Raw genomic sequence first — 27,189 nt, forward strand, 5'->3', positions numbered from 1 at the left:
GGTCACGCGATTACAGACATGAAAGTTGCGATATTACAACAGAAAAACTTCAGAAACAGACTCCAAAGAGAGATTGCTGAATTGGAATTAATTTGCAAATTGGATATAATTAACTTAGGCTTGAATAGAGACTGGGAATGGTTGATTCATTATAAAAAGTAACCTATTTCCCCTTGTTTATTCCCCCTCCCTACCCCCACCCACAAGCCCCTAAACCCCAAGGGGAACCATCTCCTCACCCAGCGAGATCAGAGTCTTGTAATTTTCCTGCATGACATCCCTGTAGAGCTGCCTCTGCCCTTCATCCAGGAGCCCCCACGCTGCCCAGGAGAAATACACGGCCACCTCCTCAAACGCCACCGGTGCCTGGAACCACAAGGAACCCCGCTCAGCACCTGACTCTCCAGCTGCCACCCAGCTGCTTGGTCTGAGGCCGAGCACGCAATTTCTCAAATCTTTGTTCTTATAGCATCATCCTTGTTGGGCTCACTGAGTCACTGATCCCAAGGCCAGGAGGGACCACTGTGATCATCTATTTGATCTCCTTTATAATGTGGGCCATAGGACCTCCCTGAGTTAATTCCTGTCTGCACGAGAGCAGAGCTTTTAGAGAAATATCCAATATTGATTTAAGAATTGCGAGTGATGGAGAATCCACCACAACCCTTGGTAAATAGTTCCAACAGTTAATTCCCCTCAAGGGTAAAAATGTTACACCTTATTTCCAGTCTGAATTTGTCTAGCTTCAGCTTACAGCCATTGGATCTTGTTATTTCTCCCTCGCCTAGACAGAAGAGCCCATTATCAAATATCTGATCCCTTTGTAGAGACCAGGTGGGTGAGGTAATAACTTTTACAGGATCGACTTCTGCTGGAGAGAGATACAAGTTCTCAAGCTGCACAGAGCTCTTCTTCTGGTCTGGGAAAGGTACTTAGGGCAGATCTACTTTACAAACACTGCTGCTTAATTAATTTAATAAATTAATACATTATTAATTAATAAATTTAACTTAAATTAATACATTTGTAGCTCTTTGATGAAGACGCTCTAAGCTAATGGGAGAGAGTTCTCCAGTCGGCTTAGTTACTCCATCTCCGTGAGAGGTGGTAGCTATGTCAGTGGGAGAAGCTCTCCCGCTGACATAGCGCTGTCTACACAGGGGGCTGAGGTTGGGATAACTACATTGCTCAGGGGTGTGAATTTTTCACAGCCCTGAGTGACATAGTTACACTGAAGTAAGTGTGTAGTGTAGGCCTGGCCTCGGAGTATCACAGCTAAACATAAGGTGGAGGAGATAGTTTAGCGTAAGTCGTTAACACATATTCTAAGAGACTGTGACATTCTATACCTTGGGGGAGCGCCCTGTAACCCCCATATTCCTCATTTATATATATATTTGTGATATTGCATATAAAGCATGCCATGTAAGGTATCAGGGGAAAGGTTATGATCTGGTGAAAGTCTCTGCTCTATCTAAATATGTACACCATTAGTGCATATGAAGTTATGAGAGTGTGCTGTATGGTTGTCAGTAAAACATGCTGTAAGTTGGGGAATTGGCCAGATATTAGCTCTCCAGGGACAACAGCAAGGAAAGTAACCAATGCCCAGGAGGGTGTCAAACAACCATCAACAGTCATTGTCCAGCGGAGGAGTTACAATTCAGTGACTCACCTGCATAAGGCCACACCAGGGGAATTGCTCAACCTTGCCTGGTGACTCAGCAGTGCTCACCAGACATGCCTGGACTTGTGTTCTCCAAACACACGGACTAAGGATATAAAACAGAACAGGAGCCATATGCTTGGCCTTTCTTCTTCCTCCACCTACGCTGCAAGCAACAAGGATACTCTGAAGACTGAAGACTCCAACGGAGGAGACTGGCCCAGGTTTCAAGGGTGAAACCTGTGTACTATGAACTGCAATATCCAGTAGGGAGAGAAAAACTGCTTAATCTAGATGTTGCCCAGTCTAATAGGGTTGAGAGATTAGTCTGCGTGCTTATATTTTATTTTATTTTGGCCTTGTAGTCAATAAATTTGTTTTACTGTTTGTTTTTACCAGTGAGTTTGCTTGAAGTTTTTAGTAAATCTGCTCAGGTTAGAAAGGCTGGTGTATGTCCACTTTCCATTGATGAAGTGGTGAACTAATTAATAAATTTGCATTGCTCAAGAAAGGGTCTTGAGCAGTGCAAGATGGTATAGTCCTGAGGCACAAGGCTAGGAGTTGGGGGGATTTGGCAGGTGCCTTTCTCTCTGTGATTCATGAGTGGCTCTGGGAGCATTCATGCAATCTAGCTGGGTGTGGGTGCTCCACATACGGTTGTGCTGAGTGATCACAGTGCCGGGAGGGGTTTGCTGTTTGTCACTAGCAAAGCAAAGCATTGTGAGAGACAGCCCAGGTTGGAGAGTTTAGGGGGCACAGCAGTCCCATAGTCCCAGACTGCACCCTGGGGATCCTGTCACAGGGACCATTCCAGGTGAAGTGGCCCGTTAATACCACTATAGTCATAAGAGGAAAAGGGAGGTTAGTGGGTTATAGATTGTTGTAATAAGCCATAAATCCAGTCTCTGTATTAAGACCACGTGCAGGTTGTCAAAGTCAGATTCAGGACTCACATAATTTGTCAGACCACTCTGTTTATTAGCAAAGCGCTTTGCCAATCCACCCAGATATGTGAGTCCCTCTCTGAGGCTCAAGCTAACTTATTTATACAAATAAGCCAAAGCCAATCTAACATAAGAGACAAAAGGAAGCAGAAACTGACAAATATACATACATATCTTATTTCCATACTAACGTTTACCAATCTCCTAGCTCAGTAGGAGCTCTAAGTTAATTAGTTTGAGGACCCATTGTCTCACACTCCTTAATGTTTCTCTTCCTGACAACTATATTTCAACAAACCCTTCAAGTAGCATTTCTTTAATGAATTATAATTTCAATATAATTCATTCTACTTTCACAAGGCCGCTGTAGCGCTTAAGTGAAGAGGCTCCTGCGCTGATGGGAGAACTTCTCCCATCGACATAGTGCTGTCTACACAGGGGGCTAGGCTATGTCTACACTACGGACCTTGCAGCAGCACCGCTGTTCCGATGCAGCTGCCCCACTGTAAAGCCTCCTGTGTAGCCGCCCGATGCCAGCGGGAGAAAGCTCTCCTGCCGGCATAATTAAACCACCCCCAACGAGCTGCAGTAACTACGTCAGTGGGAGACGCTCTCCTGCCGACATAGTGCTATTTCATCAACACCGGTGCTTTTGTTGATGAAACTTATGTTGGTCCGAGGGTGTTTTTTCACACCCTTGACGGACAAAAGTTTTGCCAACAAAAGTGCTAGTGTAGACACAACCTTAGCTTGTGGATTTTTCATGCCCCTGAGTTACATAGTTATACCAATATAGGTCTGTAGTGTAGACGTAGCCCATGCTTTTTAGTGTATCTCAAAGGTATGAATTTAAGCACCCAGGGTCAGCTTTTGATTGCAGCCAATTAAGTGAGCTGTAGCTCACGAAAGCTTATGCTCAAATAAATTGGCTAGTTTTTAAGGTGCGACAAGTCCTCCTTTTCTTTTTGCGAATACAGACCAACACGGCTGCTCCTCTGAAACCTTTTGAAAGTGTGCAGGTTTCCTTTGAGGATGAGGACTGAGAGGTCAGATGTGGAGTGATCACTTTGTGAAAAGTGTTCACCCAGAGGTGACAGGGTGGTTTCGTCTTTCATCATTTTCCTGTGTGACTTCATTGAAGAGTGTAGTGATTGTCTGGTTTCACCCACATCGTTGTTACTGGAGCATGTAGTGCACTGGATGAGGTACGCCACTTATTTTGATAGGCATGGGTAGGACCCACGGATCTTGAAAGGCGTGGTGTGGAAGGGTTCTCTTGTGGGTACTCAGGGATTGTGATCAAGTTGCCCCTTAACCTTCTCTTTGTTAAGCTAAAGAGATTGAGCACCGTGAGTCTATCACTATAAAGCCGGTGTTCCTATCCTTTAATCATTCTCATGGCTCTTCTCTGAACCCTCTCCAATTTATCAACATCCTTCTTGAATTGTGGGCACCAGAACTGAAGACAGTATTCAATGAGTGGTTGCACCAGTGCCGAATACAGAGATAAAGTAAAGTCTCTGCTACTCCAGATTCCCCTGTTTATACATCCATGGATCACATTCGCTCTGTTTTGCTGGGAGCTCCTGTTCCACAAATTATCCCCCAGGAGCCCCAAGTCCTTATCTAGCATCCCTGCTTCCCAGGATGAAGTCCCCCATCCTGTAAGTATGGTCTGAGTTCTTTGTTCCTCACTATGTGACTTTATATTTGGCTTTATTGAAACACACATTGCCCTGAAGTGAGAGTGCTGGAGTAACTTGGAACAAATGGCAGCATCTCTTGGCTCTTTTTCAGGGCAATGCTCCTGGCCAGACCTAGAAAGGGCTTAGCAGGCTGTGGGCTTGTCCCCAAGGTCTGTGGTTAGTGCCTCACTCTAAGAGAACTCATAACACTTAAACGTGCAAAGGGTCCTTGCTTAAAATGTTCCCCAAACCCTGCCCCAGAGAGAACCTGGGGCTGGTAGTCAGTGGGAAGGTGGAAAAAGCTGCAACGGAGCAGACAGGAGGTGAGAAGGAACCATGGGTGATGGTGGGGGGGAGCAGTTATATCCGCTGTGCTGCTTACCTGAAGGCTGAACCTGCCATGCAAAACCTCAGCCTCCCAACAGCCATCACTCTGCTCCTCCCAAAGGGCCAACCACCAGGGCAGACCTGAGAAGAGAAAATATGTAGTTAGAGACAGCATGCCTGGAACATAGTTCATCCCACAGCTCAGGGCCTAGACTACTCCTGGGCAATGTTCCCTCTAATTTTTTCCATCCATGTAAAGAATAAATTTTTTTATGTGCACCGAGGTATGTGCCTATGTGCGACACCAGTAGAAACAAAAAACCTAGATAGAATATATATGTTTTAAAAGTTACCATAGGAATAATTAGTCCAGCCAGGACTGGTTAGGCACTTTAGAACTCACTACTCAAAGAATTAAATTTAGTGTAAGAGAAATAAAAATCATGAAATGCATAGACTAGTTAAAAGACTAAAATAATGCTTTGAAAGAATAAAATTACAGCGAATATACGTGCATTGCAGGAAGTACCAAGGAGCAACAGCAACAATAATACAAGTATGTGTTGGGAGCTGAGTGTGCAAGAGACAGAGTATGTGTGTGTGTGACACATAGACAGTGTGTGTGTTTGAGACACAGAGATGCTGTGTGTGTGTGTATTTGATACAGTGTGTGTGTGTGACACAGACAGTGTGTGTGCTGGCTGCTGAGGAAAGCCATGCACTGTCTCTTTAAAAAAAGAAAAGGAGTACTTGTGGCACCTTAGAGACTAACCAATTTATTTGTACTCCTTTTCTTTTTGCCAATACAGACTAACACGGCTGCTACTCTGAAACCTGTCTCTTTAAGACACTCACTGAAAGCTCTCCTGCTCTTTCCTGAGCCCTGTTGTCTCCTCTCCCCTGCTCTGTGGAGATGGGGTACATGAGCAGGGAGGGGGGAGTGTGTATGTGTGTGTGTGAGAGAGAGAGAGACAGAGACTGAGACTGTGTGAGCTGGCTCCTGGGGAAATCTCAGAAACAGTGCTGTCATAAATATAAAGGGAAGGGTAAACCCCTTTGAAATCCCTCCTGGCCAGGGGAAAGCTCCTCTCACCTGTAAAGGGTTAAGAAGCTAAAGGTAACCTCGCTGGCACCCGACCAAAATGACCAATGAGGAGACAAGATACTTTCAAAAGCTGGGAGGAGGGAGAGAAACAAAGGGTCTGTGTGTCTGTCTATATGCTGGTCTTTACCAGGGATAGACCAGGAATGGAGTCTTAGAACTTTTAGTAAGTAATCTAGCTAGGTATGTGTTAGATTATGATTTCTTTAAATGGCTGAGAAAAGAATTGTGCTGAATAGAATAACTATTTCTGTCTGTGTATCTTTTTTGTAACTTAAGGTTTTGCCTAGAGGGGTTCTCTATGTTTTTGAATCTAATTACCCTGTAAGATATCTACCATCCTGATTTTACAGGGGGGATTTCTTTATTTCTATTTACTTCTATTTTTATTAAAAGTCTTCTTGTAAGAAAACTGAATGCTTTTTCATTGTTCTCAGATCCAAGGGTCTGGGTCTGTAGTCACCTAGGCAAATTGGTGAGGCTTTTTACCAAACCTTGTCCAGGAAGTGGGGTGCAAGGTTTTGGGAAGTATTTTTTGGGGAAAGACGCGTCCAAACAGCTCTTCCCCAGTAACCAGTATTAGTTTGGTGGTGGTAGTGGCCAGTCCAAGGACAACGGGTGGAATATTTTGTACCTTGGGGAAGTTTTGACCTAAGCTGGTAAAGATAAGCTTAGGAGGTTTTTCATGCAGGTCCCCACATCTGTACCCTAGAGTTCAGAGTGGGGGAGGAACCTTGACAAGTGCACTGTCTCTTTAAAGTAAAGGAGGACTTGTGGCACCTTAGAGACTAACCAATTTATTTGAGCATGAGCTTTCGTGAGCTACAGCTCACTTCATCGGATGCATACCGTGGAAAATACAGTGAGGAGATTTATATACACACAGAACATGGCTGCTACTCTGAAACCTGTCTCTTTAAGAAAGGCACTTGAACACTCACCATTCAGAGCTCAGCAGCTCTGAGTCCTTCTGAGCCAGGCTGTCCCCTCTGGCCTGCTCTGCAGAGATGGGGTGCAGGCAGGGGCAGGGGGAGGGGCACACCCTGACATCAGCTCCCTCCCCTAACCCACCCCCACCCCTGCTCTGCAGAGCCAACAGGAGGGTCCTAGAAGCAGCTGCAGGATGGAGCAACGTGGGGGGAGGTTTCAGAGTAACAGCCGTGTTAGTCCTTTTCTTTTTGTGGGGGGAAGGGCACCTGAACACATGCTGCCAGCTGTGCGTGCTCTGCTATCAGCTGGGCGGCACTTAAATCTCTCCTGCGTGGCCGCCCAAGCACGCAGGGAACACAGCTCCTGGGGGAATTCTGCGCTACTGCGTGCGCTCATAATTAATGAGCCACACAACTTTTTAATTTTTTGGGTAGGAAAAAGCTTCTGCTGGAATGTTGCTGCAGTTTCATCTTTTGCCCACCAGAGGGCACTGTGGCTCTAGAACAAGGCAGCAGCTCCCAGCAGAAAATAACTTCTGCAGTTTCACCTTTTGCCCACCAGAGGGCACTGTGGCGCTAGAACACAGCAGTCACTTCCAGCCAGCTAGGGAAGAGAAAGAGCCTGCAGAGCCTTCTTCACAGTGGGTCAGGAGACAGAGGCTATGGGTAGACACCGTGCGGTCCTGGGGGAGGGGGAGGGGCGGGGGCGGGTCAGACAGGGGCTCATAACAGCTAGTGTGGGAGGACATATTGGGGAAGGGGCTGAATGGGAGTGGAGGTGCATGGTCACAGGGAGGAGGGAGGTACAGGGCCACATAGGGACAGGGGAGTTGCTGAGTGGGACACAGAGACATATGGGGACAGGGGGAGGGGGGAGAGGGTGTCTGAGTGGGGGTGGAGGGCAGTGTTCCTTCTAATTTTTTCCATCGATGTGCAGAATGAATTTTGTTATGTGCACCATATCGAGGTAATGTGTGGATGTGCACCACCAGTAGAAACCAAAAACCTAGATATAATATATATTTTTTAAAAGTTGCCATAGGGATAATTACTCCAGCCAGGACAGGTTAGGCATTTTAGAACTCAAACAATTAAATTTAAATTTAAGAGAGAAATAAAAATTATGAAATGCATAGAGCAGCCAAAAAACTAAAATTACACACTTTGAAAGAAGTATCAAGAAGTAACAACAACAACAACAACAAAAATACAAGTATGTGTTGGGAGGTGAGTGTGAAAGACAGTGTGTGTGTGTGTGACAGAGACACACACCAGGTGTGTGTGGGTGCATGACAGAGACACACACTGTGTGTGTGTGACAGAGACACGCATTGTCTCTTTAAATATGCTGACCCCACTTTAAGTATGCTGCCCTTTTAAGTAGATCAGCAAATTCAGACACAGCAGCAGCTGCCAGCAAGCTCCCTCCATCCTGAGCCCTGCCGTGTGTGCCCCACACATACTCTGTGGAGATGGGGTACAGGGGCAGGGGGAGGGGGACACCCTGACATCAGCACCCCTCTCCCCTCTCTTCCTCCCTCTCCCCCCCCAACTCTGCCCAGCCACACAGCTTACAGGGAACTTAGGTGGAGGGACACATGTGGACAGGGGGTGCAAGGACACATGGGGGTGCAGGGACACATGAGGACAGGGCAGATGTGTCTGACTGAATGGGAGAGGCTAGGGGTCAGCCAGGATTTGCATGTCCCTTCCCGCTTGTTCCATACTTTTCCCACCCATATCCAACAACCCTCCAAGTTCACATCCAGGCTCCTTCTGAGCAATTACTTCCTTCTCCCTCAGCTCCTCCATTACCCCTGTCTCCCCCAAGCCTTTGCACTGCTTCTAAGGGTACGGGAAATACGGTTCTGTATTATAGTTTAAATGAATTATTACTCAGAGTTCTGTATTAATATGCCTAATAAGGAATCTATTTGTCAAACAACATTTTCTGAATCTTTTTTGTTGTCTGTATTGTTACAGACATATTTGTTGACAGGCATTTTGAAATAAATGACCAAAAATAAATGAAACTGGTGTGATTATATTGTCTTGTTATTTTAACAAATAAAATATGCAGAATTTTACAGAATTTGAAAATATTGTGTGCAGAATTTTTAATTTTCTGTTGCAGAATTTTTAGGCACAGAATTCCCCCAGGAGTACTAGAAACACACATGCTGCCAGATCGCTCTGTATCAATAACCTGTCCTCTTCATTGTTTACAACTCCCCCAATATTTGTGTCACTTGTGAACTTTAGCAGTGATTATTTTATGTCCAAACCATTGATAAAAATGTTCAATAGCTTAAGGCCAAGAACTGATCCCTGTTGGACCACACTACAAATACACCTCCCTGATGATGAGTCTCCATTTATAGTTACATTTTGAGGCCTATCAGTTAGCCAGTTTTGAATCCATTTAATGTGTACCATGTTCATTTTTTAATGTCCTAGTTGTGTAATCAAAATGTTGTGCAGTACAAAGCCAAATGCCATAAAGAAGCCTAAATATATTACATAAATGCTGTTACCTTTATCAACCAAACTTGAAGTCTTGCCCAAAAAAAAAATGTTTGTTTGCCAGGATCTATTTTCCATAAACTGATGCTCATAAGCATTAATTATATCACTCCAAACTCTTCTCCAAATGGGAGAGGAGGGCCAGTTCTGCCTCAGTGACCCATCTTAGCCCTCAGGGAAAAGCTGCGGGCAGGGTGGGAATCAGGAGTGATACCTGCCATGAAGACAGGCCCTGCTGGGGATGATACTGAGCAAGACAATACAGAACTGGGGGGCTTCTAGTGGCTTTGCTGGGATCCCAGTTTTTCCCTTCACCCCCAGACTGTCTCTAAGCTGCTATCGCTCATTCCTCACCTGTGCCGGAGCCTCTTGGGGTCTCCCTTTCCTCAGAGCCCTGGAGATCCAGGATGTGTGGCTCTTCCCCTCACTCCATCTGGGAGACCACAGCAGGGACAGGGAATCCTGATGGTGGGGAAGGAAACAGCAAATACAATAATTTAAGTTTGTGTCAGAGACTGGACTCGCTGCAGCCTTCGGCTCATGACTTGAAGTTGGCAGGGGACGTGTGATGTGAATAGAGGGGGAATTGTTCACGGGGACCTTTTGGAGCAGGGAGACACTTGGAGGAGGTGGACAGCACCTCTTGTAGGGGAGTCAGGGATCCCCACACACATATATGATTCAGACATAGCACCTGTTACGAACACTTTGGAGCCTTTGGGAATGTTCCCCCAGGAATGAAAGTGAGTGGACACAGCCTGGAGTCAGAGAGCCCAACCGGGCAATTAAGTCATGCCCCCCCCCACACACACACACACACCCACTCCGAAGGGAAATCTTTAGTAGATTCCTCACCCAGCGAGATCAGAATCTGGTAATTCTCCTGCATGACGTCCCTGTAGAGCTGCCTCTGCCCTTCGTCCAGCAGCCCCCACTCCTCCCGGGAGAAATACACGGCCACCTCCTCAAACACCGCTGGTACCTGGAACCACAAGGAACCCTATTCAGCACCTGCCGCTCTAGCCACAATCTGAGAGCTCAGGCTGCAAGGGGACCAGCCACATCAGGAGAGTCATGACATGGGTACCATTGCGGTGGGCTCGATCCAGGTGAGGGGAGGTACTAGCACCAGGCTCCTGCCTAGAATGTGTTACTACTCCGATGTGGTGGAGAGATGGGAGGTGGATCAGTGTTGGGGACAGGGAAATGGGCAGCTGGAAGATGCAAGATGAAACAGAGGAGAGAGAAGGCCAAGGGAGAAAGGGTTAGAGATCAAGACCCCATTGTGCCAGGTGCCGCACAGACCCCAACCGAGATCGGGGCCCCCATTGTGCTGGGAGCTGCACACATTTGCAGTGTGAGACACTACACTGGAGAGCTCACAGTCTAAAGAGGCAAGAAAGACCAAGGAAGGGTTGTTATACCCATTCTATACAGGGGGAATGGAGGCCCAGAGAGACAAAGTGACTGCCCCAAGGCCATGCAAGAGGCCTGTGGCAGAGACAGGCACTGAACACAGCTTTCTCAAGCCCCAGCCCAGTGCTTTGACCACAGCCACAGCGGCCTGGCCTGGCTGAACACCATTCTCCTCCTCCAGCGAGGGGCCACAGGAGCGAATGAGCCAGGTGAGGGAAGCTGGACTCCTGCGGGAAGTGCCATGACAGACCAGGCAGCTGCCAGGGCCTGGCACAGCCTCTCCCCAAGGACGAAGGGCCTGGGCAGGTGTGTTGGGCACAGCCATTGCTGCAGGGCTGGCACTGGGACGGGGGTACCACCCAGAGGAGGCGAAGCTGGGACCCCAGGAGGGCAAAGCACTAGCCAGCTCACCTGAGAGTGGAGCGCATGGAGCAAGTCCATCATCCTCCCTTCCCTCCTCTCCTCTTTGCCGGAGATGGCCATCAGGGCAGGGGCAGAGCTGTGAGGAACAAAGATGCTGTCACATGCCCTGGGGCGAGAGTGGGACCCCAGGGGCAGACACGGGAGCTACAGAGCAAAGCACCGTTGTGGAGACGGACACACCCAAGGCCAGATCCACAGCCAGTGTGAACTGGAGACGAGCTATGGCATTTACACCAGCTGGTGATCTGGCCCCATGGATTACACCCTGCTGGGCTCAGCTGCACAGACACCCTGTCCTGGAGCTGGCTGAGGGGGCGGGAGGTAATGTGTCTCTCCAGGCCCAGCTGCAGTTCAGGCTCTGATCCCCTCATTACTGCAGCCACTTTCTCCGGGCAACGATTTCCTGCCCCTGCTGCTGTTTCTCTCCCTCCCTGGGGCTTCCGCTTGCTGCAACTCTCGCTGCATCTCCCCTGTGCCCAGTGCCCCTACTCGCCACCCGGCTGGAGCAATTCTCTCTGGGGCTCGGGGCTGAAGACGGAGACTCACCCCTGCACAAACACGATGCAGGAGTCACTCCGGGTACGTCTACACTGCAATTAAAAACCCGCGGCTGGCCTGTGCCAGGTGACTCCAGTTGCAGGGGTGTTTAAATGCAGTGTAGACTTCCCACCTCGGCCCAGCCTGAGCCCGGAGGTGTACTGCAAGTAACCAGACCTGTGAGCCAGAGTCAGCTGGCACAGGCCAGCTGTGGGTTTTTAATGGCAGTGTTGTTCCCCTATTGAAGTCTGCTCAGACCCATCTAGACTTTAACTCAAGCTACCATGTGTTTACAGCTGTCTTAACCCAAGTTAACTCCGGTTAAGAGCGCGCCTTTCTTTGTAGAGTAGACCTACGCTGGGACACAAGCATCTGGCTGAATTTCTCAGGGTTAGTACCACTGAAATGCAGCTGGCCCACCACACACTAAGGTTCTTATCTGGCCTCCAACACTGCAATAAGTGAATACCTCACAAACTGCAGTATATTTATCCTTAGAGTACCCCTGTGAAGCCAGGCAGGGCTACTACTCCCAATGTCCGGATGGGAAACTGAGGCACAGAGTGGCTAAGTGACTTGGCCAGGGCCATATAGGGAGGCTGTGGTGGAGCAGAGAATTGAACCCAGGTCTCTGGGTAGTGCCCTGGCCACTGGACCATCCTTCCTTTCCAATACACAACAGAGGTGTGCGTCTTGGGGGCAGGGAGGAATATGTGAGCCATCACACCGAAGCAAACCTCCCATTCTGGCAAAAATGGCCTTTCAATCTTTACCGTCCATGACAGCAGACAGGAGATAGAGTTATCTGAAAACTCCAGACGCCGTCCGGGGTGCCTAGCTATTTCAGGCATGATGTTCAGACCTGAAAGCCATTCCTTCTAGCATTGTGTCAGTGAGCCAGCTGTTCAGGGTGACGTTCAGTGCCCAGGGTAACCAAGGCTTCCTGTTACCCACAATTCCAGGCACTTGGTGAGCTACTGCTCAGGAGATGCTGACCAGAAGCAGGCAGCCCCTCTCTAAAGTGTGTGTGGGCCAAATGACGACGTGTCTTTCCCCACCAAGTAATGACTTTTTGTGGAGCTGGAGAAGCATTTCTAAGAGGCAGATGGTTCCAAGGCAATTAGAAATGGCAGGAGGATGGAATGTTGAGGGACCTGAAAATTGCAAGAAGATGGAATGTTGGGGAATGAAGGTTCCATGGCAGTTGGAAAAGGCAGATATGTGAGTGTGTGAAATATTAGGCGGTAGGGCTGGGCTATAGCACCTATCTTACCTGTATATTTCCCAGTGTTAAAAGGTTTAAATGTGTGTTATCTTCTCTCCACCCTTTCCAGTATTTTAACATTGTTTTAAACACGTGGACACTGGGAACCCCTTGTAATTGGGCCTTAGTGGGTCACAAATGGGGATGCCAAATTCAGGACTAACTGCCAAGAAATAGGGCAAACACAACCCAAACCTGGTGGTTATTCTTTTATAAGATATACCAAACCAGCCACAAAAGTAAACTCCAGTTTCACCACATTGGCTAACAAGAAAATATAAAGGCAGTTTCCTCAGGCATTCCAGTTCTTATGTCACCACCAAAAACAGTGGATTCAGAGATGAGTGGTTCTTTACAACCAGTCTCACCAAATAATAGGTTCTTCTGATCCCAAAGGACCAGCCACACACCCAGGTTGATATATAATTTAGATCTTACCCAAAAATCACCCAATCCTGTAGTATCTACGAGCTAAAGGTTTATTCATCAAAAGAAAGAAAGAAAGAAAGAAAGAAAGAAAGAAAGAAAGAAAGAAAGAAAGAAAGAAAGAAAGAAAGAAAGAAAGAAAGTTAAAATTGGTTAAAGAAATCAATTACATACAGTAATGGCAAAGTTTTTGGTTCAGGCTTGTAGCAGTGATGGAATAAACTGCTGGCTTAGGTCAAGTTTCTGGAGTACATCCACAGCTTGGATGGGTCATTCAGTCCTTTGTTCAGAGCTTCAGTTTGTAGCAAAGCTCCTCCAGAGGTAAGAAGCAGGATTGAAGACAAAATGGAGGTGTTTCCAGGGCCTTTTATAACTTTTGCAATATGGAGGGCATCCCATTGTTCTTACTGTGGAAAATCACAGCAACAAGATGGAGTTTGGAGTCACATGGGCAAGAATGGACTATAAGGTGGATAGAAAGCTGGCTAGATTGTCAGGCTCAACAGGTAGTGATCAACAGCTCGATGTCTAGTTGGCACCTGGTATCAAGTGGAGTCCCCAGGGGTCGGTCCTGGGGCCGGCTTTGTTCAACATCTTTATTAATTATCTGGAGGATGGTGTGGATTGCACCCTCAGCAAGTTTGCAGATGATACTAACCTGGGGGGAGAGGTAGATACGCTAGCGGGTAGGGATAGGGTCCAGAGTGACCTAGACAAATTGAAGGATTGGGCCAAAATAAATCTGATGAGGTTCAACAAGGACAAGTGCAGAGTCCTACACTTAGGACGGAAAAATCCCATGCATTACTACAGGCTGGGGACTGACTGGCTAAGCGGCAGTTCTTCAGAAAAGGACCTGGGGATTGCAGTGGATGAGAAGCTGGATATGAGTCAGCAGTGTGCCCTTGTTGCCAAGAAGGCTAATGGCATACTGGGCTGCATTAGTAGGAGCATTGCCAGCAGATCGAGGGAAATGATTATTCCCCTCTATTGGGCACTGGTGAGGCCACATCTGGAGTACTGCGTCCAGTTTTGGGCCCCCCACTAGAGAAAGGATGTGGACAAATTGGAGAGAGTCCAGCAGAGGGAAACGAAAATGATCAGGAGGCTGGAGCACATGACTTGTGAGGAAAGGCTGAGGGAACTGGACTTGTTTAGTCTGCAGAAGAGAGGAGTGGGGCGGGGGGGATTTGTTAGCAGCCTTCAACTACCTGCAGGGGGGTTCCAAAGAGGATGGAGCTCAGCTGTTCTCAGTGGTGGCAGATGACAGACCAAGGAGCAATGGTCTCAAGTTGCAGTGGGGGAGGTCTAGGTTGGATATTAGGAAACACTATTTCACTAGGAGGGTGGTGAAGCACTGGAATGGGTTACCTAGGAAGGTGGTGGAATCTCCATCCTTAGAGGTTTTTAAGGCCCGGCTTGGCAAAACCCTGGCTGGCATGATTTAGCTGGTGTTGGTCCTGCTTTGAGCAGTAGGTTGGACTAGATGACCCTCTTTCAACCCTAATCATCTATGATTCTAAGTCACATGTTCATGCCCAATTTCCCTCAGTCATTGCCGGACACCATTACCTGCACTCCAGACAGCACGTTTACATGACAGTCCACTCAGTTTAGTTGGGTGTCTCCCATGGCCCATTGTTAACCAAGTGTTTCTTGATGAACCACTTAATTTGAACAGTCCCTCCAAGATGTGCTGGCTAGCTGCCTTGTGGATGTTACCCCAGGCGCCAACATTTGAAATCCAAGTATAGAGCCAATACTTATAACTTCACATACAAAAATGATACATGCATACAGATAGCATAATCATAACCAGCAAATCATAACTTTTTCGTAGATACCTCACTTGACAACCTTTGTACAAGGTTTGCTGAAAATATATAACAGTGGTTGCAACAATGTTCTATATGGTTATATTGTAATCATATAACGTCACGCCCCCTCCATGCTGGAGCTGGGGCCAAAGTGTTCTATCTGCCATGTTCAGCAGGGATCATGAACCCCTGCAGGCCCATCTCACTCCTTAACGTCTGTACCCATCCCAGGAGGAACCCCGTTCCGTCGCTCCCCTGTATCTTGCTGACTCTGGGCTTTTCTCTCTGCCCCTTCCCTTCTCCCAGAGGCTTTGTCTGAGGGGATTCACAGCCTCAAGGCTTGGGAGCAGTCAGGGTGAGCTCAACAGCCCGCTGGGAACCTGAGGGACTCCTCCCAAACAAGCTGGACAGATGGGTGCTCCCAGATTTGGGTGCTTTTTAGCAATATTCAAAGAGAGAGAAGGAGCTCATAATGGTTATGAGTGTTTGTAGAAAACCACAGGGAATCCAGACATGCCCGATCTCTCCAGGATTTATCTCCTCACTCCCTTATACAAATCTATTCAGCACAGAGCCAAAGCTTTCCTGCCACATCCATATTACATAGGTCTGAGCATCGCAACTCCGCATCAGCAACTAACATTCAAGGGGGGACTCCATTCCTTTACCAGAAGGATTGTGCAACAGAACTTTGGTCACACAGTACTTTATTGCACAGGGGTGGAATATTGGATGAAGCGGAAGCAAGGCCAAGACCCTACATCTTTCCCCTAAATATTTGCCCTCCAGGGAAGCTGCGGGGAAGAGGGAAGAAAATTCCTCTGCCTCTGGTAGGTTTGGGTTGGATAGGGGATATGTTGCCTACTGAAATTTCCTCCTCCTCAGCTGCCCTGAAAGGGAAAGTCTTCCCGATTTTCTCCATTTGGCCCCCGTTCTAATGTTTCGACCCATTGCCACAGAACCTTTGGGACCAACGTTCCATCCTCCTGCCATTGCTAACTGCCACCCAAGAGCCTTCATTCTCTCAACACTCCATCCTCCCGCCATTTTCCTGCTGCCACTGAAGAACGTTCATCCCCTCAACACTCCATTTTCCCGCCATTTTCCAGCTTCCACTAAAGAACCTTCATCCCCTTAACATTCCATCCTCCCACCATTTCCAGCTGCCTCAAAACCTTTCACGCACACACTTTAGCGAGGGTCAGGTAGCTGCTGATCAGCATCTGCTGAGCAGTAGCTCATCAAGTGCCTGGAATTATGGGTAACAGGAATCCTTGGTTACCCCAGTCACTGACCATCTCCCTGAACTGCTGGCTCACTGACACAGTGCTGGAAGGGATGGCTTTCTGATCTGAGCATCATATCTGAAATAGCAAGATACTCCAGGTGGTTACTGGATCTTCCAGACAAATCAATCCCCTGTCAGCTACTGTGGGCAGTAAAGATCGAAAGGCTGCTTCCCACCCCCACCCCCCACCCCGCCTCCAGATTAGGACATTTGCTTCTGGGTGGGAAATATCACATATTCAAATTGGGCCTGAGAAAACTTTCATTGTTATATTGTGAATGGGATTTATTCTAATGAAACTCTAAAAGTAGCTCTGTATTTCTAGGTTAACCATCTCTGGAGTGGGTCATAAACTTTTACCTTGATTAGGCCCTCACAGCTGCTTCCCTATTTTTTCATGATGCAAGAATCCAGAAACTGCCATGTGTTAATGAGAGAATGGTGAGGGAGCGTAGGTGCTGATGAGCCATTAGTTACATGGAAGGATGGTACCAGTTTTTCCATCATGGGCCTCACACATTTCCTGTTTTTGTATTTTTGGAGACCATCCACAATGTGGCTACCACGGCGGATTTTGTGAAGGAACTGTCATCCAAGAATGGACTTTCTGTAGTGACCATCTAGAAGCTAGGGACCACCTAACTGTAAAAATTAAAGCAGTTCTATAAAGAAATCACTCTGCTCTCTGGGTTTCCTTAAGATTAGTCAAGTCAAGTTCACCACATGTTCTGGGCATGGTGTGACTCTGAAAAGGACTTAAGGGTCATTGTGGACAATCAGCTGAAACAAGCTCCCAGTGCAGTGCTGTGGCCCAAAGAGCTACGGCAAGTCTTGGATGCGTGACCAGGGGAATCTCGAGTAGGAGCAGAAACTTTCAGATGCGGAAAGCCACCTTTCTGGAACTGTGTGTGAAGCTCATCTCAGCACTGCAGCACAAGAACACCAAAATGAGAGCTGCCCTCTCAGTGAAGAAGCATGTGGCAATCGTTGTGTGGAAGCTGGCGACTCCAGACTGCTACTGGTCAGTCGCGAATGAGTTTGGAGTCAGGAAGTCAACTGTTCGGGCAGCAGCTAATCGTGCTATGAAGGATTGTGACTCTTGGCAATGTGCATGAAATAGTGGATGGCTTTGCAGCAATGGGATTCCCTAACTGTGACGGGGCAATAGATGGCACACATATTCCAATTTTGGCCCTGGACCATCTTGTGACAGTACATCAACAGAAAGGGGGTACTTGTCTATGGTATTCCAGGTACTTGTGGATCATCGTGGGTGTTTCACTGCCATCAGTGTGGGGTGGTTCGGGAAGGTGCATGACACATAAATCTTCAGGAACACTGGCCTGTACAGAAAGCTGAAAGCAGGGATTTTCATTCCAGACCAGAAAAGTCCAGGAGAGGATGTTGACATGCCCATAGTGATCCTGGGAGACCCAATGTACTCCTTGCTTTCATGGTTCATGAAGCCTTACATGGGAAACCCAGATAGCAGCAAGGAGCACTTCAACAATAGGTTAAGCAGGTGCAGAATGACCGTAGAATGTGTCTTTGACAGATTAAAAGCATGCTGGCACTGACTTTACGACAGGTTAGACCTAAATGAAGAAAATATTCCCGTGGTCATAGCAGCCTGCTGCACACTCCATAATATTTGTGAGGCTAAGGGTGAAAAGTTTCCCCCCGGGGTGGAGCGTGGAGGTGGATCACCTGTCTTCTGAATTTGAGCAACCAGAACCAGGACTATTAGAGGGGCATTATGGGAGGCTATTCGAATCAGGGAGGCTTTGAGGCAACATTTTGTCAATGAGCACCAGTGATGTGTTTTTCTATACAGCACTCTGCCATGCTTTGTTAACTTGTCACCTTGCGTGAAAATTGTGATGATTCCTGACTGGGATTTGCAAGCAAATGATCAAACACTATGTATTATTACCAACAGCAACCACCACACGTAGGAGACAGATAAAGATTGGCTATCTTTCAGCGCATTAAATACCAATTAACAACACACAGAAAGCTTGGTGAGAAGGGAGATAAGAGTGCAGGGCAGTGTAGGGTGTCATAGCTGTGTGTAAGTCCAGCTATCATTTTGGAAGCTGCCTGAAGCGGTGGAGTGAACGGGGTATGGAGACGTTCCGGGAGATTGCAAGGAATGTGTGGGAAGAGCTTGGGAAAGGCATGGAAAGCTGTTCTGTATTGGCTGCGGAGCTGTGATGGACACTAATAACTCAGTTCTTTCCTCTACCACAGAAGCCTTGCTCCAGCTCTCTAACCCAGCTGAGCTCTTGCTGGCCTTCATAAAGACTAGCTGCTCTTCAGGCTAAACCAAAAACTTTGTTAAGGCAGAATGTAGGTTGTCCACTGCTGTCTTAGACCTTTCCAGAGTGTGGAGAGTGGCTAAACTTAACCCACCGAAAACCTGGAAAGAGTTAAGGTATATATACATCACCCCCGACACACACAATGCAACCTTAACTCTGCCCCCCTCAACTCTAGCTATAGCCACTGGGAATAAGTGATGCAAAGGTTAATAAACTCTCAATGGGACTGGTGCATTCTCCATCTCTTCAAATCCAGATGGGACGCCTTTCTGGAAGATGCTTCAATCAAACACATTGAGCTTGTTACAGGGATAACTGGGTGGCATTAATGGCCTGTGCTATACAGGTCAGACTAGAATCTATACATTTTAAGCTGCTAGGCAACTAGTAGAAAAAGTGTCTGCCCTCCTTCACACCCCTAGCGTGAAATATCTACTTCATTATATGGTATAGACATATGGCTCTATTGACAGCTCCAGACAGCATAGAGGTAATTATTAAAGAGCATTCTCAGATTTATCACAGAGAGCTATATTTTTATTTTTTCCCAGTCAGTGAGGCTCATAGGAACCTAGGAGAGGAAGGGACCTCCTGTGCCATTGACTCCAGTCCTCCACTAGCATAGACAAACCTGTCAAGTAATTCCATTCATAAATTTATCAAGCTCCATCTTCAAGCTCATCAGGATGTTTGCCCCGCCACTACTCCTACTGGGAGGAGTACTGCCCTACTGCCCAGAACCTGGACAAATTTCAAGGTAGTTGGATACAAAATCAAGACATCTGGAACAATCTGAGGACAAAAATACAAGCAAAAAAACCCAGGAAGATGATTTTTCTTTTTAAATTGACATCTTGTTTATTGAATTTTCCAGAATAAAAGTTATGCACAAATCAAAAAAACTTGCTGATGTGCTCTGTACACACAAGATTCCTCTTAAATTAGTGGTGAGACTAAAATTAGAATGCACAAAATTGTACCAACGAGAGTGTCAAGAAATTACACATAACCAGTTAGGAGGGTCTTAGACAGTATGTATGGAGATGGGTCTAATATAAATTGGTTGGATAGGTAGGTGGGAACGGATGGATGTATGGATTAGATGCATAACTATATGAGGAGGAGGGGGCATCCATGGGAAATATGAAACCACCGGAACCAAAGCAAGCTAAGAAAAGACAGAATAGATCTTGGTCTGATTTCTAGTGGAGAGATCTCCAAATTTATTACTGAGTGTATTGCAATAGAGCTAACTGGTCCTAACTGAAATTACGGCCCCATTGTGCCAGGCACTGCATAGACTCCCAACCGAGCTTGGGGTCCCCACTGTGCTGTGGGATATTTTGCAGATCTCTCATGGGATATCTTGCAGATTGTAGATGACACCACAGGACTGGGAAATGTGCTGAAGAAGGAGAATGCCTAAGTCAGTGGTTTTCAACCTCTTTTCATTTGCAGACCCCTAAAAAATTTCGAATGGCTATGTGGGCCCCTTTCAAAATTCAGCCTGTGGTCCGTGGACCCCTTCCACAGAAGTCTTAGACTGAAAACTGGCTGAACAGAATTCAACTATAAATATTGCACGTGCTCAGCACGGCATTTGACACAGCGCAAGAAAGGGGGCTAAACTGTGGGCTTCTACGGTAACGACAACAATTCTCGGTTTCAACCTGTAGTATTCACATACTTTTGATTGATCATAAAAATAGAATGCCTTTTCTGGGATCTGAAACTTTATTTTCATAGTCACCTTTCACAGACTCCTTAGCCATAGTCTACCGACCCCAGTGGGTCCACGGACCACAGGTTGAAAATCACGGCCTAAGTGATCTTCTCTGAGATCCTTCCTGTCCCTGGCACAAAGGAAGACAAAAGATTCTGGAAGTGAACCCCTGGCTTGGTAAGTGGTGTAGGATGTAGGGCTTTGGTTTTGTAGAACATTTGCCCATCTTCTGTGGGGCAAGGGGGGCTGTATAGTTTGGATGGCCTCCACCTCAAAATACTTACTGGATGGGGGACTCTCTCCTAGGAAGCAATGACTGAAAAAGATTTGGGTGCTGTTGTGCATAATCAGCTGACCATGAGCTCCCAGTGTGATGTTGTGACCAAAAGGGCTAATGCGATCCTAGGATGCATGAACAGGGGAATCTCAAGGAGGAGTAAAGACGTTATTTTAACTCTGTATTTGGCACTGGTGCGGTCATTGCTGAAATCCTGTGTCCAGTTCTGGTGCTCACAATTCAAGAAGGGTATGGATAAATTGGAAAGAAGTCAGAGAAGAGCCACAAGAATGATTAAAGGATTAGAAAATCTGCTTTACAGTGACAAATTCAAGGAGCTCAAGCTATTTAGCTTAACAAGGAGAAGGTTAAGGGAAGGCATGATTACACGCCATAAGAACCTACTTGGGAAACAGAAATTTGATAATGGGCTCTTCAGTCTAGCAGACAAAGGTATAACATGATCCAACGGCTGGAATTTTAAGCTAGACAAATTCAGACTGGAAATAAGGCATAAATTTTGAAGAGTGAGAGGAATTAACCACTGGAACAATTTACCAAGGGTTGCAGTGGATTCTCCATCACTGGCAATTTTTAAATCAAGATTCAGAGGGGTAGCTGTGTTAGTCTGTATCAGCATAAACAACGAGGAGTCCTTGTGGCACCTTAGAGACTAACACATTTATTTGGGCAAAAGCTTTCGTGGGCTAAAACCCACTTCATCAGATACATGGAGTGGAAAATACAGTAGCAGGTATAAATATACAGTACATGAAAAGATGGGAGTTGCCTTACCAAGTGGGGGGTCAGTGCTAACGAGACAATTCAATTAACAGTAGAATACCAAGAGAGGAAAAATCACTTTTGTAGTGGTAGTGAGAGTGGCCTATTTCAAACAGTTGACAAGAAGGTGTGAGTAACAGTAGGGGGGAATTAGTTTTTATAAAGATTGTATGTTTTTCGAAAAGCTCTGCTCTAGGAATTATTTTGAAGAAGCTCTCTGGCCTGTGTTACACGGGAGGTCAGACTAGATGATCACAGTGGTCCTTTCTGGCATTGGCATCAATGAATCGATAAATAAATGAGTTGTGCCAGGCCGTGCACAGACACACAGTGAGAGACAGTTCCTGCCCCAAAGAGCTCATCATCTGAATTTTGATTAGCCCCATTTTACACTTTGAGAACAGAGACTCAGAGAAATTAATAAGCTGAACTAAAGCCCATGGGAGTCTTCCCACTGACTTCAACGGGCTTTGGATCAGTCTGTGAACCCCTGACCTTGGCTCCAGGAGAGGGGAAGGAGCAGAGAAGGATGGCTAGATCTGGTGAGATCCTGGAGAGTGAAGAGATGGGGCCCCCATGGGATGGGCACAGACATTAGGGGACAGGCTGAGCCTGTGGGGTTAATGATCCTTGCTGGGAGAGGAGTATGGGAGGGGGACGTGCCCCCAGAAAGAACGGGATTTCTGATAGATATGACTTAAAACGCCTCCTCCTGTTCCCCATGATGCCCAAATCCAGCCTCTCACCCTGCCCACCTGCATCAATAAAATTCAATAAAGATGAGTGAGAACCAATAAAGATGACCAAAAATGGTTAGTATCATTCTGGGGTGGATTAACAGGAGTGTCTTACGTAAGACACAGGAGGTAATTGTCCTGGTCTATTCTGCGCTGGTGAGGCCTTAGCTGGAGAACTGTGTCAAATCCTGGGCACCACAGAAAGATGTGAATAAATTATAGAGTCCAGAGAACAGCAACAAAAATGATATAAGGTTTAGGAAACCTGACCTAGCAGAACTCTTAAAAAGCTGGGCACATTTAGTCTAGAGCAAAGAAAAGGCTGTGGGGGGACCTGAGAACAGCCGTTAAATATGTCAAGGGTTGTTATCAAGAGGATGAAGATCAATTGTTCTCCCTGTCCACTGAAGGAAGGACACAAAGCAACGGCCTTTATCCGCAGCAAGGGAGATTTAGGTTAGATATTAGGGAAAACTTTCTAATTTTAAGGGTAGTTAACCTCTGCAATAGGCTCCCGAGAGAGACTGTGGAACCCCCGTCATTGGAGGTTTTTAAGAAAAAGGTGGGACAAACACCTGCCAGGGATAAGGTTATTTGGCCCTGTCTCAGCACAGGGGGCTGAAATTGATGACCTCTTGAGGTCTCTTCGAGTCCTACATTTCTATGATTCTATCACTGCGGCTTCTCTTTCAGCCTGGCTGGGTGCACTGTGTCCCCAGGGGCAGCCCTGCTGCCCCTCCTCCACATCCCCTGGCCGGATGAAGGGATCCCTGTACAGGCGGCTGGCAGTGGGCACGTCTGACAGGCCCCTCTCCTTGGCATGAGTCCTCTGGTGCTGGGCCAGAGCCGAGCCCTGAGAGAATCCCCTCCCACAGTGGGGGCAGACATAGGGCCGCTCTCCAGTGTGGATCCGAACGTGCTGTGTCAACGCCGAGCTCTGCTTGAAGCTCTTGCTGCACTGGGTGCAGCGGTAGGGCCGCTCGCCCGTGTGGGTGCGCTGGTGCCTCTTAAGGGCCGAGCGGTCCCCAAAGCCCTTCCCACAGTCCCCACAGCAGTGGGGGGTCTCGCCGGTGTGGGTCCGCTGGTGCTGGATCAGCGCCGAGCTCTGGCTGAAGCTCTTCCCGCACTGGACGCAGCGGAAGGGCCGCTCCCCGGTGTGCAGCCGCCGGTGGGTGGTCAGCGCCGATCTCTGGCTGAAGCTCTTCCCACACTGGGGACAGGGGTAGGGTCTTTCGCCCCGGTGGGTGCGCTGATGTTGCAGCAGGGATGAGCGCTGGGTGAACCCTTTGCCACACTCCCCGCAGGCGTTGGGCCGCTCGCCGGTGTGGGTGCGCCGGTGCCCATTGAGGATGGAGCGCCGCATGAACCCCTTTCCGCACTGGGGGCAGACGTGGGGCTTCTCCCCGGTGTGCACCCGCCAGTGCTCCGTCAGCGACGAGCCGCGCCGGAAGCTCTTCCCGCACTCGGGGCACTTGTGGGCCCGCTCCCCGGTGTGCGCCACCAGATGCGCCACCAGGGCGGCGATCTCCCCGAAGCGCCGGCCGCACTCCGTGCACTTGTAGGGCAGCTCCCCCGTGTGGCCGCTCTGGTGCCGCAGCAGGTTGGTGCGGGTGCTGTAGGCCGCCCCGCAGTGAGCGCAGACGTAGGGCTTTAACCCGGCGTGGACGTGGGCGTGGCGGGTCAGGTGCTCCTTGTGGCGGAAGCTCTTCCCGCACTCGGCGCAGGGGTACGGCCTGGCACCGCTGTGGATGCGCTGGTGGCGGAGGAGGTTGGAGCGGATGGCAAAGCTCCTCCCGCAGTCAGGGCACTGGTAGGGCCTCTCGCCCGTGTGGGTGCGCTGGTGTTTGATGAACTCCGAGCTCTTCCCAAAGCTTTTCCCACAATCCCCGCAGATGATGGGCCCCTCTCTTGGCCGCGGGTGACCACTGGCCTTGGGTCTTTCCTGCTGAGACAGCTTCCCCCTCTGCCATCCCACGCCACCAGATGCCTCTCCCCACTCTGGGCTCTGGGACTTCCTGTGCAGCTCCACCCCTGCAGACCCTTCCTGCTGGGGGTTTTCCCTCCTGGCACCTGCTGGGAGAGAGAAAGAATCCAGCCAGGGTCTGACCATGTGCTTCCATATCTCCACTGGGATCAGAAACAGGCTCATCTCACGGGAACCCCTCATTCAAGAAGCTGGACATTACCACAGCTCGGCAGAACCACGACGGTGACATGGATCTAATGGCTCACATCGTAAGTAGAGAGAGAGCATCCAGTAGTTCGCCTCAGCATTGATCAGTAGGGGGCGCTGTGCTGCAGGGAGTGGGGGAAGGAAAGGGGCTCAATAAGGGGCATTCTCTTCATGTAGTCAGTGCTGACCCCAATGCAGTGAAGAGAATGGGCCAAATCCCCAGCCAGTATATACTGGCTGTAATTCCACTGGAGTCAATGGGTCCAGATTTTCAGCTGGTATAAATTAGCATCACTGCATACACACCAATGCAGTAACACTCGTTTACACCAGCTGAGGATCTGGCCCTGCCTTGTTAGGGTCTAACATGTCTAGAGATACCAACCAGACCCTGTTCGCCCATCCTTTGTCTCCCCTTCGCCCATCCTTTGTCGTTCAAGAGGGTAATCCCCTTGGGGCAGGCACCATGTCTATCTTTGTGTTTGTGCAGCCCTGGCTCAGTGGGGCTCAGATCCTGAACAGGGCCTGTGGGCGTTGCCATAGTAACTGAGACAGATCTGGGCGGGCGTTCCCAGCTTTTCCCTTCTCTCCCGGACAGTCTCCAAGCCGGTGTCGCTCATTCCCCACCTGTGCCGGCGTCTCTCATGATCTCCCTTTCCTGGGAGCCCGGGAGATCCGGCACCCTCGGCTCTTCCCCTCGCTCCATCCAGGAGATCGCAGCCGGGTCGGGGATGGGGACTCCTGCTGGCGGGGAAGGAAACAGGCGAGACGGCACGTGGTGAAATCTCATCCAAGGGCTCAGTACAGAGAACATGCCCTGGTTTTAACCCCGGCCCCGCTCTCTGTTGGGTAGAGCGCAGGATCCAAGCAGGGGGGGAATGTTTACAGGGACCCTTTGGAGCAATGAGACGCCTGGGGGCAGACGGGCTGTACCCCGTAGGGGAGTCAGGGATTCCCACGCACAGGTGAGCTGGATGCAGGCAGACGACAAAAATAAAACCCAGATCTAACCCCACATAGATAACTTATCTGATGGGCCAAAACCACCTTGGCCACCTCTGAACCACCCTGCCCACCACCTCCTGATCCTCAAGGGGCAGCGGCTCCTCACCCAGCGAGATCAGAGCCTGGTAATTCTCCTGCATGACGTCCCTGTAGAGCTGCCTCTGGCCTTCGTCCAGGAGCCCCCACTCTTCCTGGGAGAAAAACACGGCCACCTCCTCGAATGACACTGGCACCTGGAACCACAAGAGACCCAACAGTCCCATCTGACAGCAGCGGGAAGCAGGAATGAGGAAGGAGTGTCAGGGAGGGAGGGAGGGAGGAAGAGGGAGAGTGGGGCAGAAAGGGGATGGGATGATATTCACAAGGGAAAAAATTCTCCCTACTCCCAAAATAGGACTGAATCCCTCCCTTGCTGTAGCCAATGGGCTTGTGCAACAGATTTCAGTGCCTCAGGATCCAGCACCCTACTGCTGTTCAAAATAAAGTCGCAGACAGAGCGGGATTGGTGCCCAGAGGGCTTTTGAATGATCCCTCCAAGCCTCAGAGAGGAACCAGTTAATGTCCCGTAGGAAAGACGCTGAGCTCCATCCTTCGACAGCGAGGATGGGCTGACCACGCAGCTCACCTGGAAGCCGACCATGGGGGTTGATGACACGGACTCCTGCTCATCATCGCTCTCCTCCTCAGATATCTGGGGCAGAAGCTGATCTGGGAAGGGCCGGGGAGGGGAATGTGAAGAATGTATTATGTGGGGGTCCCAATGCGGGTATCTCCCCCTTCAAGACAAACCCTTCTGCTCCCACGTGCTGGGGTCGTGCTGAGCCCCTGGCACCCACTCACCCCTTGCAGGGCCGCCCCCTTGGCACAGGTCTTAGCCCTCCAGTGCCCCCTCAGCTGCTCTCCCACCCCATCCCGAGCACCCTGCTCAGTACCCCTTTCCCATCGCTCTCGGGGCTCCTGGGACGGCGCGCTCCAGGATCCTGAAAGTTCCTCCTGGGATACACACTTCAGTTGCAACAGCTGGAGGCTCGGGGAATCCATCTTGTCTGAGACCACTTCCTGCCCAGCTTCATTGAACTGCAAACAGGACTTGAACAGAGCCTGGGAGAAAGAGATAACAGGGGAGCATTACGTGGAGGGGTGCTTGCATCCTAGCCACAAAGGGCAAGCACAGCTGAGAGCTCAGGCCTCACCGTGGTGCAACCCTCAAGGCTTCTGGGGTTTCCAGGCTAAGAGCTCTGGCTTGGAGCTGCCGTGGGCCCTGCAAACTCCCCCACCTCTGCTCCTCAATCCTGGCTGCTTCTTTCCAGCCTCCAGGCAGCGATTTCCTGCCTCTGCTGCTGTTTCTCTCCCTCCCCTGGAGCCACCTATGGCTGCTGCTCTCTGTGCCCCCAGCACCTGGTTAGCACCCAGCTAACTGCCCAGCACCTGGTGCCCCCAGCTAACTGCCCAGCCAGCTGGGGTGATTCCCCTGAGCCCTGGCCTGAGGATGCTGCAGGGATGCACAAGACTGACTCTGAGTCCAGGATGCAGGGGGCTGGACAGGAAGGTCCCAGTGCTATTACAGTCCCCGCTTCTCCACAGGCAGGTTTGGGAGATTGTTGGTTTTAACCCATTAACTTCCCAGATCGGAAAACACTGCTTTTCTGATGAGTGAGCCCATCCCTGCTGGCTCTGTGCACCACAGACCAGGCCCTCCAAGGTATTTAGGCTCCTAACTTCCAGTGATTTGGGGCACTGGTTGTAAGGGGGAGATTTCAATGGACGTTAGGAGGCTAAATATCTTTGAGGATCTGGGATATAGGCTCCCCCAGGGAAGCCTG

The 27,189-nt window shown here is 48.9% G+C and overlaps 1 protein-coding gene across 6 annotated transcripts; it reads right to left on the reverse strand.

The window, feature by feature from the left end:
- Positions 1-19,522: 19,522 nt before the first annotated feature.
- LOC144930689 (uncharacterized) lies at positions 19,523-26,892 on the reverse strand. Of its 6 annotated transcripts, none has more exons than XM_078853455.1 (6): positions 26,560-26,892; positions 26,299-26,467; positions 25,992-26,074; positions 25,473-25,599; positions 24,989-25,102; positions 19,523-24,261 (listed from the first exon to the last, which is right to left on the reverse strand). In XM_078853455.1, the coding sequence occupies exons 2-6, from the start codon at positions 26,405-26,407 to the stop codon at positions 22,850-22,852; spliced, it is 1,845 nt and encodes a 614-aa protein (XP_078709581.1). In that variant the 5' UTR covers positions 26,408-26,467; positions 26,560-26,892; the 3' UTR covers positions 19,523-22,849. The 6 variants fall into 6 exon arrangements, with proteins under 6 accessions (XP_078709581.1, XP_078709582.1, XP_078709580.1 ...); XM_078853456.1 differs by having other exon boundaries at positions 19,523-24,258; positions 24,989-25,105; XM_078853454.1 differs by having other exon boundaries at positions 24,989-25,105.
- Positions 26,893-27,189: the final 297 nt, after the last annotated feature.

This window comes from Lepidochelys kempii, chromosome 6 (genome assembly GCF_965140285.1).
Source record: "Lepidochelys kempii isolate rLepKem1 chromosome 6, rLepKem1.hap1, whole genome shotgun sequence".
In the NCBI taxonomy this organism is placed as follows: Eukaryota; Metazoa; Chordata; order Testudines; family Cheloniidae; genus Lepidochelys; species Lepidochelys kempii.

Excerpts from the sequence above, each read along its gene's own strand:
- LOC144930689 (XM_078853454.1), bottom strand. The coding sequence starts at position 26,407 with ATGGATTCCCCGAGCCTCCAGCTGTTGCAACTGAAGTGTGTATCCCAG. Across the intron at positions 25,600-25,991 it reads CCCCCATGGTCGGCTTCCAG|GTGCCAGTGTCATTCGAGGA; the intron begins GTGAGCTGCGTG and ends TTGTGGTTCCAG. Across the intron at positions 24,262-24,988 it reads CATGAGAGACGCCGGCACAG|CAGGTGCCAGGAGGGAAAAC; the intron begins GTGGGGAATGAG and ends TCTCTCTCCCAG.